The 16,568-nt window shown below is 54.3% G+C and overlaps 1 protein-coding gene across 1 annotated transcript; it reads right to left on the bottom strand.

Annotated features, from left to right (window-relative positions):
* Positions 1–651: 651 nt before the first annotated feature.
* Positions 652–11,165, bottom strand: LOC125685655 (maestro heat-like repeat-containing protein family member 2B). The gene is made up of 31 exons (XM_048928914.1): positions 11,141–11,165; positions 10,733–10,854; positions 10,471–10,593; positions 10,166–10,331; positions 9,913–10,011; positions 9,647–9,798; positions 9,153–9,296; positions 8,542–8,634; positions 8,188–8,257; positions 7,959–8,072; positions 7,783–7,856; positions 7,331–7,450; positions 7,076–7,183; positions 6,727–6,886; positions 6,558–6,598; positions 6,240–6,381; positions 5,778–5,830; positions 5,341–5,448; positions 4,954–5,073; positions 4,660–4,782; positions 4,370–4,525; positions 4,026–4,148; positions 3,651–3,730; positions 3,108–3,243; positions 2,899–2,991; positions 2,417–2,503; positions 2,119–2,242; positions 1,807–1,916; positions 1,268–1,420; positions 882–1,036; positions 652–779 (listed from the first exon to the last, which is right to left on the bottom strand). Exons 1-31 carry the CDS (start codon positions 11,163–11,165, stop codon positions 728–730), a joined length of 3,426 nt encoding a protein of 1,141 aa, XP_048784871.1. The 3' UTR covers positions 652–727.
* Between the last annotated feature and the right edge of the window lie 5,403 nt (positions 11,166–16,568).

Here is a 16,568-nt window from a genome sequence, read left to right on the forward strand (position 1 = left end):
CTGCCCAGGGAGGTGGTGGAGTCTCCTTCTCTGGAGATGTTCAAGACCTGCCTGGATGCCTACCTGTGCTACCTGGTGTAGGGAACCTGCTTTGGCAGGGGGGTTGGACTCGATGATCTCTGGAGGTCCCTTCCAACCCCTACAATTCTGTGATTCTGTGATTCTGTGATGTCTGTCAGGAGGATGGAGCCAGGCTTTTCTCAGTGACATCCAGTGACAGGATAAGGGCAATGGGTACAAGCTGGAACATGAGAGGTTCCACATGAATGCTAGAAAAAAAACTTCATGGTGGTGGTAACAGAACAGTGGAACGGGCTGCCCAGAGAGGTTGTGGGGTCTCCCTCTCTGGAGACATTCAGAACCTGCCTGGACACATTCGTGTGTGACCTAATCTAGGTGTTCCCAGCAGGGGGATTAGATTACATGAGCTTTTGAGGTTTCTTCCAATCCCTGACATTTGGTGACTGTGATTCTGTAACTGGTATGGAGAAGAGACAGCAGCTATTGAAATAAAGACTTGGTTTAAAAAAAAAAAAGGTACTATTTTTATATATATATATATTTATTTATTTATAATAAATAATACAATTTTTAAGCTCATCTTCTCTTTTCTCGTTCTCTTCTCTTCTTTTCTCCTTTTCTCCTTTCAAATTTCCCTTTTCATTCCCTTTTTCCTTCCCTGCTCCTTTCCTCTCCTCCCTTCCTTTCTTATCCTTTCTTCTTTTTGCTATTGGCTCCATCGCTGAAGACAAAATTCTCTTATTCTCCTCCATGTCTCACTAGAAAAAGTAGAGTCGCAACTTGAGACTATTCACAAAAAAGAAAAGCTGCCTCCTCCCTACATCCCTCTGCAGCAACAGCAAAGGCGGGAGTGCCAGTACCTGTCCGTTGGCCCAAGCGGCCGGGAGAAGTTGCTCATCACGGCCTCAGTGTGACAGCGGGTGAGGATGACCACCGCCTGGCACAGGAAGGGCAGGAACGTGCTCTGCTGCGCAAACGATGTGATGCTGCGCAGGATGTAGAGGATCGGAGGCACCTGAGAGAAGAAGGGGAGAAAGAATGACTTGCTGCATCCTGCACTCTGCAGGGCCCAACCACGGACATTCAGCGCATGAGCAGTGCCTGCTCCCTTGACATGCTGCCAAGTCCTAAGCCTGAATTTCATGCCAGCTACCCTGGTCTCCATGCCCTGAGCACAAGGGGCAAACGGCACAAGTCAGTGCAACAGCCAGCAAAAGTCCAAGACACGTGAAGGAAAGTCTCTTACGTTCCAACTGATGTCCTTCCCGTGCATCTGCAGGAAGGTGGTCATCCACTTCCCAGCAGCACGCACACGCACTCCGTTGGCTTTCCGGATCGTCTCCTTGATGGCAGTCATGAAGTCAACGGTGCGTTCTAAGGGGAAGTTCCTGCACACGATCTGCAGAGAAATGAGAAGCGGGAGAGATCTCATCACTGCTCTGCTGCAGCTGTCTGTACCCTGCTGTTTATACGGAAGGCGGTTGAGCCTTCTCTCAACTTCTGCACCCATGGTGTTTGCTTACATGCAAAGCCTACCTCCCAGCAGCCACAGTCACACATGCATGCAAGTGCACTCACACACACAAACGCACATCATAGAGTCAGAGCCTTGCACTGGGTGCCTGAAGGCCAGACGTAGCTGAGAGCCTCCTGCTACTTGCACTGGGAAAAGAGCACTCAGGGTAACAGCTCATTTTGGAAACAGTGTCAGAGGCTGGGAGCAGCACAGGGTCGTGCAGAAGCCTACACACAGAGATCACACCACCCCTTCTTGGGTCCACATACCATGGCCATTTTGGATGTGGTCTGGAGCTGAGAGGCGATGCTGCAGGCATGCAGCCCCTCGCACAGGCTCCCGATGTCACCCGTCTCGATGTCTGTGTTGGTCGCTTTGGCTGGAAAGAGCACAGGGAGAAAAGGGAAGTCATGCTTCTGGAAATGAAACTGCATTCCACGGGGGAAAGACAGAGGACAGGGTGGGGACAAGAAGAGAGCTGTGCACGGTGCCTCTCCCTCCTGTAAACAGGGCCCAGCCCGTGGGGCTCTGGTAGTGCTACAGAGGAGGGCAGAGGGCTGGAGCGTGCCTGCTCCACTCACCTTGGATTCGCAGAAGGGAGCTCAGACAGGTGACAGCCAGCTGGCGGGATGCGGGCATGGGGTCACAAGTCAGAGGCGCCAGCAATCCCACCAAGGAGCCAAAGTGCTCACAGGCATCTCTTCTCTGCAGGGGTGAGAGGCAGGAACAAAGCTGTAGACGGCCCCAGCTCTCTCCAGCTTCTCCCATCTGTGCCTTCCCCACGCCATGACACAGCATGCACAGCTGGGCAGAGCTCGCCTTCAAGCTCTGGGGCACTGGGGAGGGAGCAGGGAGCACGCGGTGGGGCTCTTTACTCACTTGAAGCTCTTCACAAACAGCCAGCAGCTGGGAGCAGGTCTGCAGGGCCCTCTTGCGCTCCCACACGTTGCTCGATACCATGGATTTCTGCAGGACCTGGAGTAGAGCATCTGTCTCACTGAGGATGTCTTTGCTTTCCCTTCCTGCCACCCCTCTCCCTGTCCCCCCTTTCCCAGCACTTTCCCTTAAGGCCTGCCCTGTTGCTCCATGTGGCCTCCTGCCTCACTGACCACGGGCACTGCCGCCCCGCTCTCTGCAGACACGCCTGCCTCCTAACCCAGGAGCTTTTCCTCGGCTGTGGCCTCCAGGGGCTGGCTCCTGCTTTCCCCCTGCAGGGCCCATTTCTCTGCCCATTTCAGCTCGCAGTGAGCTGGCACGTCAGCAGGAGATTTCTCCCCCTGTGATCCTCCTCTCAGTCCCCAGATCTCTGCCCCCGCTATTGACAGGCACCATGCTTTCTCCCTTGCCCCACGCATACTCACATGGACTATGTTCTGGAAGAAGCCACCGCTGGGCTCTGTCTCCAGCAGGACCACCATGAGCCGGCCCAGAGCTCTCAGTGATGTTTGCTGAAGCTGAAAGCAGAAGAGGGGAGTGACGTGTAGCATCACGGCTGCTGCCAGAGCAGAGGTTGTGTGTGCTGAGGTAGGGTTCTGACCGAGAGGTGGCCGGGAAAGTTACGGCAGGTTACCTGCAGGTACTGTGCTGCTTGCGGTGACTTCCTGATCTTCAGCATCATCTCTGCTGAAGGGTGTGTCACGATGTTCTTGCAGCACAGGACCAACATCTCACGCAGGTCCTTGCTTTCAGAAGAGGGCTTCAGCTTGCTGAGAGGAGGAAAACAGGAAGAGAAATCAGAAAGGGTATTTACCTCTCCAGACTGGTTCAGACAACATCTGAGTTTCTCCTAATTGACAGCTACAAAGCCAATACCCCCACCCAGCTCATGCTGCTGAGCACTGCCTTCAGTTCCAGCAGCGCCCACCTCCTCCCCGGCAGCAGTGAACCACCTCCTGCTCTGGAGGGAAGGAGACCCCAGCTCTCCCTCTCTTCCCTGCCAGGGCACAGGAGCACCAGGGCCTTTCTCCCTGCCCAGAACCTCAGCTTTGCTGGGCACAACAGACCAGCCGTCTCTCCTGCTGTAGATGTGGTTCCTCCCCCCCTGGCCCCTCCAGGCGCTCAGGAGCTACCCAAAATGGGGATCACCATTCTGACTTGCAACCTCAGCCCTTACCTCAACTGCTCCAGGGCCAGAACCACTTTGAGAGGCACTGGGGAGACAGGCATGCCCGAGTAATACTTCTTCATCAGGTCCTGCAAGTCCCAGAGAGACAGTGTCAAAGTGGGCAAGGGGCACACAAGAGCTGTTCCACCCGGCCCCCAGACAGGCACAACTGCCACACACCAGCCCCATCACTTTCCTGTGGAAGCACTGCAGGATGCAGCAGCTGGTGCACCCAGCCCGCTGCCCAGCCACTGCCTGCCAGCACCCAAGGTCCCCACCAGCTGGAGACGTGTGGCTGCTGGACACCTGCATGCCTCCAGGGAAGCGAGCCTTGTGGCGCAGCCCAGAACTCCTCTGCAGACAGCCCCGTCTCCAGGCACTCACCATCAGGATCTCCAGCAGCTTGCTCTTCAAGGAGGGGTTAAAGCTTGCAGAATCACCCACAGCTTGGTAGGCAGAGCTGCAGTCGGTGATGCTCTGCACCAGCGCGAGGTTGTTCTGCAAGTCCTGAGGAGCAAGAGAGAAGAACATTCTTTGAACTGCGGGAAGGGACAAGGGCTGCAAGGGACACACGTGGGGACAACGCTAAGGGAAGGGCTTGGATCTTTATCTGGGCACAAACAGTTCCCCGAGGGACCTTTGGAAAGGGAAGGCCCATCTCAGCATCCCCCCATGTGGAGAGGCTGCAGCGGGGCGCTCTGACACCCTGGCACGCTTTGAGCTCTCACCCGGCAGCTGCAGCTGTAGAGCATCAGGACGTTGCCCACGATGTCTCCCTCCAGGTGGGCGAGCAGCTGTTCCTTGGAGGCACGCAGTGCCACGCTGCCGTGGGCGAGCATGAGAGCGCTGCGTGTGGCATGAGCTCTCGTGCTGTCCAGCTCCATCTGTGTGGGAAGAAATGCCTTGAGACACTCGCTAACGGCCCCCAGTGCCCCGCGATGCTCCTGGGCTCCCAAGGCAGGAGCTGCAGGGAAAATAAGGCAGAAGAATGCCAAGATGGAAACCCGTAACGCTTTACCTTCTTGCGCCTGGAAATCCTGGCATTGCGGCCTTTGCACAGCCTGGACGCAAACATGGTGAGCGTGGCCAGGACTGTGTGGAAGTTGTTCTCAGCAGCATGGCTGAGAAGAGAGATGATTCCCTGCACAAAAGAATAAGGGGCCGTTGGCACAGGCCTGAATCTGCAGGTCCGCTCCTGAGCAAAATGGCAGCAGTGCAGAGGTTGAAAGGCCCGGAGCAGGGCCAGGAGAAGGCCTCTGCCCCAGGGCCAGAGCGGGGATGCTCACAGGAGCTGGAGGAGAGGACAGCTCACCTGGGCCTCACGTGGCTCCTCTGCATTTGCCTCCTCCAGGTGCTGTAGCAGCTTCTCCTGCACGTGGAGGACTCCCTGACAGGATCCCAGCACCGTGCCCAGAGCCTTGTACAGGAATGACTGCAGGGGAAGAAGCTGAGATGTGGCAGCAGCTTAACCTGCTGGTGGAGGGCCAGGTGGGAAGGAGCCAAGCTCCCTGGCGGTTGCTGAGAGCAGCTGTGGGTCTGAGCTTTAGCCATCCCCGGGCAGATTGCAGGGAAAGGCCCTTTGGGGGGCATAGACTGGGGAAGCAGCATCTGCACCCGCGTGGGCAGAGCACCAGCCACAGCCCCAGCCCCAGCTGGACACCTGCAGCTGCACCGCTGGGTAGAGCCGGGGGGAACTCACCTTTTCTGCAGAGCTGCTGGCAGAGCTGCTCAGCCGCTGGCTCAGCTCACAGCTCAGGGCCTCGATCCATGCCTTCTCCTCTATTGTGTCCAGCGACGCCTTCAGGAACTGTTGGAGAACAGGAGAAGACAATGTTCCCTTGCCCTTTGCCTCTTCCCTCGCTCCCAAGTTGCTGCAGCCCTCTGGGGAGAGGTGCCTGGAAGAACAGTCCCTCTCCCAGCTCCCCCAGTGTTCCCTCCATTAAAGCCACCCACCCTCTTCTCCTAAGACCCCTCTGGGCTTGGGACAGAGCAGAAGAGGCAGCGCCACAAAGGCGTGCGGCCGCTCCGCAGCAGCGCTTGAGAGGCTGTTCCTGCCCCACAGTGGCTCACATGGGAGCGGGGCTACTTGGGGCAGGCAAGCACTTCTCTGCACCGCGCCTCCCGGCAATGCTGTACCTTTAGCAGACGGCGCTCAAACTCGGCAGCGTCCGGGAAGCTCTCATCTTTCCCTGCACAGCAATAGGAAGACAAAGACCCTTACTTGGGATCAAGGCACAGAAGAAGAGCTGCTGCAAACCTGGCTTGGCCTGGGCACTTGACACTACCAAGCTGGGACCTGCACCCCCTCCACAATGACCTGTCCCTCCCCACAAACACTGCCTCCACAGGAACACGGAACTAAGTGCTCCAAGGCTGCTGTCTGAGGGGACATGAAGGGCCCATCCACGTCCTGGAACGGGCAGATCTCTGGTGGGATAGGTCCCTGGGCCTCAGTGCTGACTCCCAGGAATGGGAACAGCAGCAGAGCAAGAACTGGCCTGCAGGCAGTGCTTCCCCTCTGCCATGCTACAGAGCTGCATTTTCACTCCCCCCCTTCCCTTCCCTGCCTCTGCCTCTTCTTCCCCTCCAGTGCTTTACCTTCAAGACACTGCAGCAGCAGGGGGATCTCAGTAGCCCACATGGCCCCCACAGCCCTGTGGAACCTGCTGTGGAGGTTTTTCATCAGCAGTAAGGCAGCAGCTTGGAGTTTGCTGCCTGCAACAGGGCTGCCTGCCACCACCTGAGTGAGAGCAACACAAAGCAGGGTCACTTCTGCAGCAAGAGCAACGGCTTTCCCCCAGGATGGAAGCAGCTCGGCTCTGCTCTGGCAGGCAAGGAGCAGCCAACAGCTTTGCCCATGGCCATGCTGCTTCCTCCTGGGTGCTTGTGGCACCGGCCTCTGGAGCATCTACTCACCAGCAGTCGTGCCAGCAGTGTCTGGGGCGTCAGCAGTGGGCCTGCAAAGAGAAAAAAAGTGCTGAGTAAGACTCCAAGACACTGTGTGCCCAGCCACGCACACCTCCGCTGTCCCTTCTGGGTGCTACCACAGGTCAGCAGAGCTCACTGAGGGAGTTTTTGCTCCTACCTTGAAACATGGAGCTGACAAAATGGGGATCCAGATGTTCTATCGGCCGTCCTGTCAGCTCCTCTCTCTCAGCCAGGGCACAGACACAGCGGGAGACTGGGATCAGCATGCCTGTGTACTGCGCTGGCACCACAAACAACAGCAGCCGCGGCCACAGGAGCTGTAGGGAACGAGGCAGTTGAGCAGGTCAGCATTCCTGCCTCTGCTCAGAGATGAAGAGGACTCTGTGAATTTCCCTGAGTCCTGTGTGCTTCAGAGCACATTGGAGGAGAGACCTGGGGTCCTGGAATGGGACGAGGAACACGTGAGGGAAAGGCAGGGAGCAGCAGCAGGGCAGAGCGTGACTTACTTTGGACATCCCTCTCACAGAGACGTCCAGTGATCCCAGGATGTCCATGCACAGCTCCTGGAGAGCTCCTTCTTCCTGGGCTTCCCGGGCAGAAAGGTCTCCGGCTGCCTGCTCAACAGTGGTGTTGAAACACTGGTTATGCTCAGTTCTCAGGAGCCTCTCAGGAGGCTCAGGTGTGGCCTCAGCGGTGCTTCTGTATAGCAGCCTCTGAGCAGCACGGGTCTTCCAAAGGAAGATGCTGCCCACTGCCCTTACCCTTCTTCCTGTGGCGCGGCTGAACTCCCTGAAGATGTGCCCCACCACATCCCAGGCTGAGCAGCTCCGGGTGTTCGAACTGAGCAGATCCTTGATGAAATACAGAATAGCCGTCCTCACCTGCAAGGGGTCAATTATGGGTGTGATTTTCCTGGTCAGAAGGCAAAGGGAAGCCACCTGCTCATCGGGGCAGCCCTTTGGGCATGAGAAGAGACAGCAAGAGCACTGGAGAGGCTTTAGCTACTGAGATGAGGGCCTGGCCTTAACACCAGGCTGTGCGCTTTCCATGCACAGCACAGGGACCTGCCTGCTCCACTCTGCCTGCTCTCCCCACAGGAGCCATCATGACCGTGTGACCAATGCCCCAGCACCTCTCTAGTCACCCCAGCCCTGCCCGTGCTAGCAGCAGCATCACCACCCCGACAGCGCTTTCTTTTCCCCAACCAGCTCACCCGGATGCTGGGGTCGCTGCACAGACGCTGCACAGCCTCGACGACCTGGGGCAGCATCTCCGTCATCACGGGCTCTGCAAGAGATGCACAGAAGCATGAGCGGAGCCACAACACAGATGGCAGAAGGGAGCCCTGGCAGTCCCAAGGCGTGGTACTGATCAACCCGTGGTACTGACCATCAGAGCGAGCCAGAGCACCCAGCAGACCCAGGGCTGCCACGCATCCAGGCTCCCAGTCATCGCCCAGCTGCGACTGCAGAAACAGGATGGTTTCCTCTGGGCAGATCCGGGCTGCAGGGAGGAAATCCCACGCTATGTTAGCAAGAACCTCACGCCCATTCCTGAAGTTTGTGAGAGAGGTTTTGGCCAGGGCAGCGCCAAGCATGGCCAAAGCTCCTCTCCTTACCCTGCAGCATGATGCAGTGGGTCAGCTGTGCACGACCAGCCTCGCTGTGCTGCTTGCTGTCGTCATAGAGCTGTGGGAACAAGGTCCATTTGATACAATCACATCAGCACTGAGGACGGAAAAGACACTGTGCTGCCCGCTCTCGTCTCCCTGGGCACTCTCGGGAAGAGGGCAGGCAGACAAAACCCAGCCCTCCCCACAGCATCCCCGAGAGTACATGCATGGCTCTGGACCTGCCTTGAGCATGCAGGAGCTAAGGCTGAGCCGCCTTATTCAGGGGTCAGAGCTTTGCAGTCCTCCTGAGACTTAGCCAAGAGGGAAACTGCTGTGGGCGCAAGGATAGGCTCCCCTTACCTGGTAAAACACGGCACTGGCGACGTCCAGAAACTTGTCCCCTGGGATTACAGACTCAATGCCCCCTAAGGCCTCCAGGAAGATAGTGAGGCTCTGCAAGAGAGCAGGAGAGGAAGAAAGGGATGAAGCCACATCTAGCCACTTGGGAGTGGAGAAACTGTTTCCCGATTGTTTCTCTGCAGGGAGAAGCTCCTGCACAGGCGTTCTTGTTTATCCCCCACCTCCCAGCGGCACCAAGGGAGTCTCTCTGCTCTCAATCGAGCCGTGTTTGGGCATCATTTGCAGGCATTTCCCACCCAGCAGCCCACTTCTCCCCCATCAGATGCAACTGGATGTGGTCCCCCCAGTTGTTAGCATAGAGCTCCTCAGGCACTCAGAGCCCCACAGTGGTGGTGAAACTTCCCATCCCCAAGAGATGAGCCCCAGTGATTCTTGGTTCCCTCCTGGCTCCTGTCTGGGTTGTTCCTTCTCTGACTGAAGAGCTCAGGAAGCCTCAGAGCTCCCTTGAACACCCATTCCTTCTTTCTCCAAGGGCTCCCCACCTCCTCCCTGGCCCCTCGTGGCATTTGCACGGGCCCCACGTCTACCCTGAGCCCTGCACAACAACTCACCTTGGCCACCCTGCAAATGTCTTGGATCTCCTGACACGGGTGAACGAGCCAGAGGAGCTGCTCCCAGACCTGCTCTTGGTGCCGCTCCTCTTGCAGGAGAACCTCCAACATGGCAGCCACAGCCCCAAGGACGGCCTGTTTGTCCTGGAGAGGATGGCAGAGGCCCGGTATCAAAGACTGAAGGTCTGCCCTTCCTACACAGAGGGCTTTCCCCTTCCCCTTTCCCTTCCCCTTCCCCACACCCCCACGCCCAGCAGGAGATGGGCTCGCTCTGGAGGGCAGGCAGCTTTTCCCCATACCCTCATCCCCAGCTCTTCCTGCCACAGTGCTGTGACATGCAGCTGCTCCCTGGCACAGAGCCACTTCAGGGCCCTTTGCAGAGCCAGCCCACTCCCTCTCATCACCCCTCAGCTCTCAGCCCACTGGGCACAGACAGAGCTGCCGACATGGGTGCCCCTGCTGCCATCCTGGGCTGGGAATGCAGCAGTGCTCACCTGTTCCTCCTGGCAGTCTTGCCAGTTCCACACCACAGAGAAGAGCAGCTCGTGAAGGTTTTCACAGATCTGCTCTTTCTCCATGGCAGGCCAGGGGCATTGCATTCCTGAGGACAAGTAAGTCTTGACTCCATCCAGCCACTGTTTCAAAACTGAAAAAACAAAATAATTAAAAAAATAAATTATTATTATTATTTTTTTTAAGAGAGTGAGAAAACGGAGTCTGTGAGAGTCTGCAGCAGGGCTGCTCTGGGGCCGGCACTCACCAGCACAAGCGATGCGCAGGATCTGGCCACTCTTCACCTGGCCCACCACACTGCGCAGGCCTGCCAGCATCAGCCACACAAAGGGGATGCACTGTGGAGCTGCAAAGAGGAAGGAGAGGGCCACAGTCAGAGCCCCGGCAGCAAGGTAGGTGGACAGCAGCCCTGCAGCCCCCAGCTCAGTGCAGATCACACTCAGAGGGCAGAGACCCCTTTCCCGGTTGTTATAGATGTCAGGAGGTTGAGGGTACTCTACCATAGGTGCTGAAGAGTTTGCTCAGGGTGTTGAGCACAAACTCCTTGGACATGTCCCCCGCGGCCTTCAGGTGGCTCTGGAGCTCAGCCATCACCAAGGTGAAGTGCGTCCGAGCCAGAGCCACCAGGACATTGCTGGCAGCTGTCTTGACATTGCTGGTCACGCCCTGGAAGAGAGACACTGGTGACACGCAGCCCAGGAGACTGCCTGAGGCCCTTGGAAGAGCTAAGCCCCCACCATCCGCCAGCAGAACACCAGCGTGGGCAGGCGGTTGGTTCCCTTTGCCTTTGGGAGTGAGCCCTCACCTGGGCTGCCGTCAGGTCCCGGGACACCTCTGCCAGCAGCCGGTTCACCACTCCGCACGGCGGGCGGCTGCTGTCTTGGCACAGGGCGCTCTCCAGCTCACAGTACGCCTGCGCTCGGTCACCCTGGGGACAAGGATCAGTCACGCTCGCTTTGCCCGCTGCCACCCATCGCTCTGTGGATGTGCTGCCGGGCCTGGCACCCACGGCACCGTGGCCCTGGGCCAGGAGGGCAAGGGTTGCTGGTTGGATGTCCCCAACTCACCTCCTGATCTTGCAGGCGCTGAAGCAGTAAGGTCGCGGCGCAGGTAGGGACAGGGCTTGACACCCTGCTTCTCTCCCTGCGACGCGTACGCCTGGGCACGCAGCCCACACAAGCAAAGAGACCTGGAAGGAAAGAGCAGAGCAGCTGCTGCAGGTGTTGCTTGGAGCCAGGGCCGAGCACCCGGCCAGCTGTGGGAGGAACGCTCCTCCAGCTCCACAGCGCAAGGCTGCGTGTGGTTGGCGGGGACAGGGGAGGGAGCTTTCCCCTTGCTGGGGTGCTGGGGAAACCACGGTGAGCAGCTGCACTCGGCAGAGCAAGGACAGCGCTGCTGGCACGTCCTAAACAGACACTGGAGGCACACGTGTGCTCGGGCAGCGTCGTGGTGTCCAGAGAGGTGGAGGGACTCACCTCGAAGGGCTCTCAGCCTCTCCATGATAGCAGGATGCCTCCAGATAGACACAAAGCTCTCTCTGGTTCCACTTCCTGCGGGTCCCACAAGCGGACTGAGCCACCGCTCCCACCGCTCCACAAGGGTGGATGACGCAGCCACTGTGACACCACACTGCAGTGTCACCTCACAGAGAATGAATGACGCGCCCCGGGCTGGGGACCAGACAGGTCCCCAGGGCAACCCTGCAGGCCCTCAAACACAGCGCGCTTGTGTGATGCAATCGGCTCTGGGGTTCCTGTTCCATGCTGATGCAGGGAATCACCTCAGCAGGTGATGGAGAGCCCCTGCCAGGGAGCAGCTGCTGGGCACCGTTGCCCGGCGTTGTCTTAGTGACTGGGGACTCCATGCCGGGAGGCACTGAGGCCCCCATCTGCTGCCCCGACATCCTCTCCAGAGAGCTTTGCTGTCTACTGGGGGCACGTGTCAGAGATGTTAAGGAGACTCCACCGCATCTGATCAAAAATGAATACATTAATAATAGAGAAAAATCTTCTTTATGGTGAATGTAACAGAACAGCAGAACGGGCTGCCCAGAGAGGTTGTGGGGTCTCCCTCTCTGGAGACATTCAGAACCCACCAGGACACATTCGTGTGTGACCTAATCTAGGTGTTCCTGCTAAGGCAGGGGGATTGGACTGGATGATCTTTCAAGTTCCCTTCCAATCCCTGACATTTAGTGAAACACATCCCTCTCACAGAGACGTCCAGTGATCCCAGGATGTCCATGCACAGCTCCTGGAGAGCTCCTTCTTCCTGGACGGTGTCTTGTTCATGATGCTGCCACCTTGTTCAAAGCAGAGGTGGGAGGTTCCTTTTTCCCCCTTGTTTGTTAGTTTCTAAGCCTTTTGCACATTTTTCCAGCCATGAGTCAAGGCTGTTCAGGCAGTCTTCCCTCTTTGGTGTTTTTTGGACAATAAATATGTGTTGTTAAAATGGAAGGTTAAATCACGAAAGAGGGATTGCCTGCGCTACTGAAAGCATTTGTGTTATTTGCTCAGATGCACCCCTGGGAGCTGAGATCTAGGAGAAAAATCTCATTTGATCCATAGGTGCTATACACTTGAAAATGTGGCTCCTCAGTGCTATCTTGGTAAATCTCCTTCAACATGCTTGAATTGGATGCAGAATGTGCAGTCACCTTTCTTGATCAAAGGAGGGGTTTCCCTAAAGCTTACTCTTGAAATCCGTGGTTACGAGTTTGCTTCAGTCACCCATGCACTGTGCAATGGTCAGCAAAAAGTGTTCAGATTTAATGTCAACAGCTCTTGGTATAACACTCCTTCACAGCAAAGCTGAGCAATGAGAAGAAGAGGCAAAATCTGCTCAGTCGTGATGAGTCGTGTCTTGTCCTTTACCAGTTCAGCAGAGCACAAAATACCCATCTCTTCAATGAGGAAAAGGGGTAATGAAGCAGATGCAGGAGCAGGAAACCAAGCTGGAATGGGGACTTAAGACCAGGTGATAGTGCCCTTTGCAAATGAAACAATTCACTAGAAAGTGATTTCCACCTCTCTGTCCCCGAAATGTCCCTTGACTTAAACTGAAGGCACATTTTTCCCCTCCAAAATTAGTACATTGGTAACTGGGCAAGAGTTTATCTCCTGATTCCACAATGTCCTTCTCTCTTTCAAATTTGTATTTTTATTGCACCATTCCAAATACCTGGATCGCTACCACTGCTGCAACATTAATAAAATGCTCTACAATATGAACAAATTACTGTGCTTTGAGTGCTATTAAAAAAAAAACAGCAACAAAAAAAAACAAAAACAACCAACACTGGCTGCTGACAGCTTTCCTGAGAGAAATGAGGATAATAGAAAGTGCCTAGAATGATTGTGTCCTTCTGAGGTCTGATTGCATGGAAAGGTAGCAGAAGACCTGTTAAGTCCCCTGTAGGCTGACACTTGGGCAGCTGTCAGTGACATCAAGTTCCTTGTCCATCTCATCATAGTTTGTGACTACAGCATACTTATTTAGTTGCTCTTGAGCTGTATAAACTCAGTTTTTCCATCACACTGGCAAGCAGTTGGCATGCCTTGCCTTTTTCCTCCATCTTAAGACTAGACAATGAAGCCACAGAGCATACAATAGTGGTTATTTTCCTGTGTCGCTTGGCATGAGCTGGAGAGTACCTTGGACTGATCCTGAAAAAATTCTATGGCAGACTTCTCTAACTTGGCTCAAACAAACTTCAAATAGCATATCTCCTAGAAAATAAATCTGCATTTGACTGATACTAAGAGGTCATGGTCCATCAACTGCACTAAAATGTTTTTAAAGCTGTCCCAATGCGCGCCCATACAATGAACCAGGGAGGCTCCCTCCAAGGTTTTTTTCTATCTGGTACAGAAAATGTATTTATAAGTTCACTTAGATACACACTTATTCAGCAGGCTGGAGTGATTCCAAATTAAGTGGGTTTTTAATTAAAAAAAATTCTACCTAATTATATCTTTTTCCTCATGAGACAGAAACAGATACAAAGGTGCCATTCTGACTTCTCTAATAAATAGCTTGCATTTTATTTACTTATTAAGACCATTTAGTGCTCCAGAATAGTCCCAGTTCAAGGGCTGTAAAATGCCCATTTTTTATTATTTTTCAGTGGCCATTTTCCCCACTGTGCCTGTTGATCTCATTGAAGAGCTGAGGCATCCGCTCCCAGATTTCTCATGTGCTAAGTGTAGCGGAGCGGCTGGGTGGCATCACAGGGGGAAGGAAGTGAGGGGGAAAAGGAACAGCAAGAGGAAAGAGGGGAGGAGGGCACAAACGGACAAATAGATAAAGTGGAGCATGAACGCACACTGCAGGGATGCACTTTTGAATAGGAAGAGGTCTGTACAGCAGCAAGATGCATACCTGGAGATGACAGATGTGTTCCCCTAAAGCACTAATCTGTTGTCTCAGTTATTGTTCTGGGTCTTTTTCTCCCCTTCTGCAAATACATGCTTTCATTTCTGACAACAAACACTATGCTTTTTGATTGAGGATCCAGAATACTGTTGCTATTAAAATAAATTAATATGCATATATAGCACTTTGTTGTGTATGCACACAAGTTGTGTGTATAGTCACTATGGATTACTGCCCCAGAATGTGCCATCATAAATTAGAGTGCAACTGCTCCAGTCTATTAGTAACCCACTACTGGCAATTGCCTGGGGGACTATTTCATGGCAGTTTCCATGTGCAAATATGGTATTTGTTATAGAATCACAGAATCCTTAGAGTTGGAAGAGACCTTTAAAGGCCATCTAGTCCAAGTCCCCTTCAATGAACAGGGGCACCACAGCTACATCAGGTTGCCCAGGGCCTGATCCAGCCTCACCTTGAAAGTCTCCAGGGACCACATCTCTGGGCAACCTGTTCCAGTGCCTTCCCACCCTCACTGTTAAAGATCTTTTCCTTATATCCAGTATCCCAGTATTTCCTGTTTTTCTATTGCAGCAAACAGAAAGAAACTCACAATACTAACCACTGCCTAGTTACAAATATGAAATCCATTAGGTCAGTTAGCAGCAGAAGAAACACTTGTGTCCATATTTAGGGTCATTATCAAATCTGCTTCAAACATAGATGCAGTCAGCTTAATGCAACGCCTCTCCTCCCATCAGTGTGTATGTATGCACGTGCATACACAAGCACAGAAAACACGTATATCAATTATTTGCATGTGGAAATGCAGCCAGGTGAGCTCTGCAATGGCATGAAGGCACACAAATAGGCATGTGTGAAAATGAGTGTAAAAAAAGCTCCCTTTAAACACTGGATTTGGAGACTGACCTCCCAGTGCTGTTCCCTGGGCCTAATTCCCTATGGCGAACACCAGCAGGAGCAGATTTCCAGCCCAGCTGCAGCAGCTGACAGCTCTGCCTGTGGCCTGGATTTAAATTGCTCTGCTGTTAGTGGTAGTGGGGGACAGGGTTGGCTTGTGGGAGCAAAGCCTGGGGGTAAGTAGGGCTACCAGCACATTGCTGGTGGAGCATAGGTCTGTGTCCAGATGTATGCATATTACAGACAGCAGAAACCTGGTGTTAAACTCTCTCTCCATCATCTACACATGGTGGAGATAACCTGGTTATCTATAACCAGGTTCTAACCTGGTTATCTGGCTTTTGCTCAGTCAGGGGATGAAACTGCCTTCTTGCCAGGCCCCTTGATCTGAATGGGGACAGGACTCCCCAGGTCTCTCCGTGGGCCCCCTTCCTCTGCTTCAGACAACTTCTGGAGGGAGCCATTTGGCTGGCTGCTGCCAATTGCTTCATTTTCCTCTTCCATTGTCTGCGGTGGGGGAGATGGCCAAGTATCTCATAAACAGCAGTGTTAAAGATGATCTCAGAGTGCCAACTGTGAGTGGAAAAAAGGCAGCAGCAGGCAGCTGGAGGAGGAGGGCTGGGCAGCCCCATCCCAGCCTGGGGGCAGGAGCAGCCCATCAGGATGAGTAGGCAGCAGGGCAGGTCCTGGCCATCCTTTTCTGGCTTGAAGGGCCTGTGCAAAGTTCAAGGGCTCTTCACAATGAAGCAGCTGGGCAACACCTGCAAGCAGTTTACTTAAGTCCTTACTGGCTTATTTTGGGAATCTGACTGGGTGCCAGGCTGGAGGCTTCTGAGGAAGTAAATACTTCAAGACAAAATACTCAAGTGTTTTGCCTAAGCCGTGCCTGTCGGCAGGGGCAGAAAATAAAACAAAGCAAAGTGTGCATTCAGTGAGAGCCTGGCAAGATGGAACGTGGAGCTAAGAGACGCATCCTGAAGCCAGGATGGAGGTGGCTGGGCGCCAGCAGGGCAGCTTCAGCCAGGCTTGTTGCTACTTGCAAGGCCAAAGCCCAGGCCTAACAGAACTCAGAAACTCTACGGTAAAATAAGGAGTCCACGAAAGACCATGTAAGACCAAAGTGCTCCTGTATTTATCACAGATATACACGCAGAGTGAGCTAATAAGGCACTACAATACTCATGATAAATACTAAATGCTAAACTGAGGAAGCGTGGTCTTGACAACTGAGTAGTGACGTGGACTTGAACCAGCTGAAGGAAACAAGCCAGAGAGTTGTGGTCAGTGGAACAGAGTGAGTCAAGTTGGAGGCCTGTATCTTGTGGAGTCCCTCAAGGGTCAGTACTGGGACCCGTACTATTCAACATACTCATCAGTGTCTTGGATGAGGCAGTAAAGCGCACTGTGAGCAGGCTTGCTGATGCCACAGAACTGGGAGGAGTGGCTGACATGCCTGAAGGCTGTGCTGCCACCCAGCGACACCTGGACAGGCGGAGAGTTGGGTGGGGAGAACTTGAATGAAATACAACAAGGGCAAGCGTAGGGACTTGTATCTGGGCAAGAACGACCCCACATACCAGTATAGGTTAGGGACTGACCTGTTGGAGA

The sequence above is a fragment of the Lagopus muta genome, chromosome 1 (assembly GCF_023343835.1).
Source record: "Lagopus muta isolate bLagMut1 chromosome 1, bLagMut1 primary, whole genome shotgun sequence".
In the NCBI taxonomy this organism is placed as follows: Eukaryota; Metazoa; Chordata; class Aves; order Galliformes; family Phasianidae; genus Lagopus; species Lagopus muta.

Bases quoted from the DNA above. Each gene is read 5' to 3' on its own strand.
- LOC125685655 (XM_048928914.1), bottom strand. From the start codon at position 11,165: ATGGAGAGGCTGAGAGCCCTTCGAG. The intron at 7,184-7,330 runs GTAAGGGCAGTG...ACTGTTGAGCAG, and splicing joins GCCGCGCCACAGGAAGAAGG to GCAGCCGGAGACCTTTCTGC. The intron at 1,917-2,118 runs GTGAGTGGAGCA...TGCTCTTTCCAG, and splicing joins CTCCCTTCTGCGAATCCAAG to CCAAAGCGACCAACACAGAC.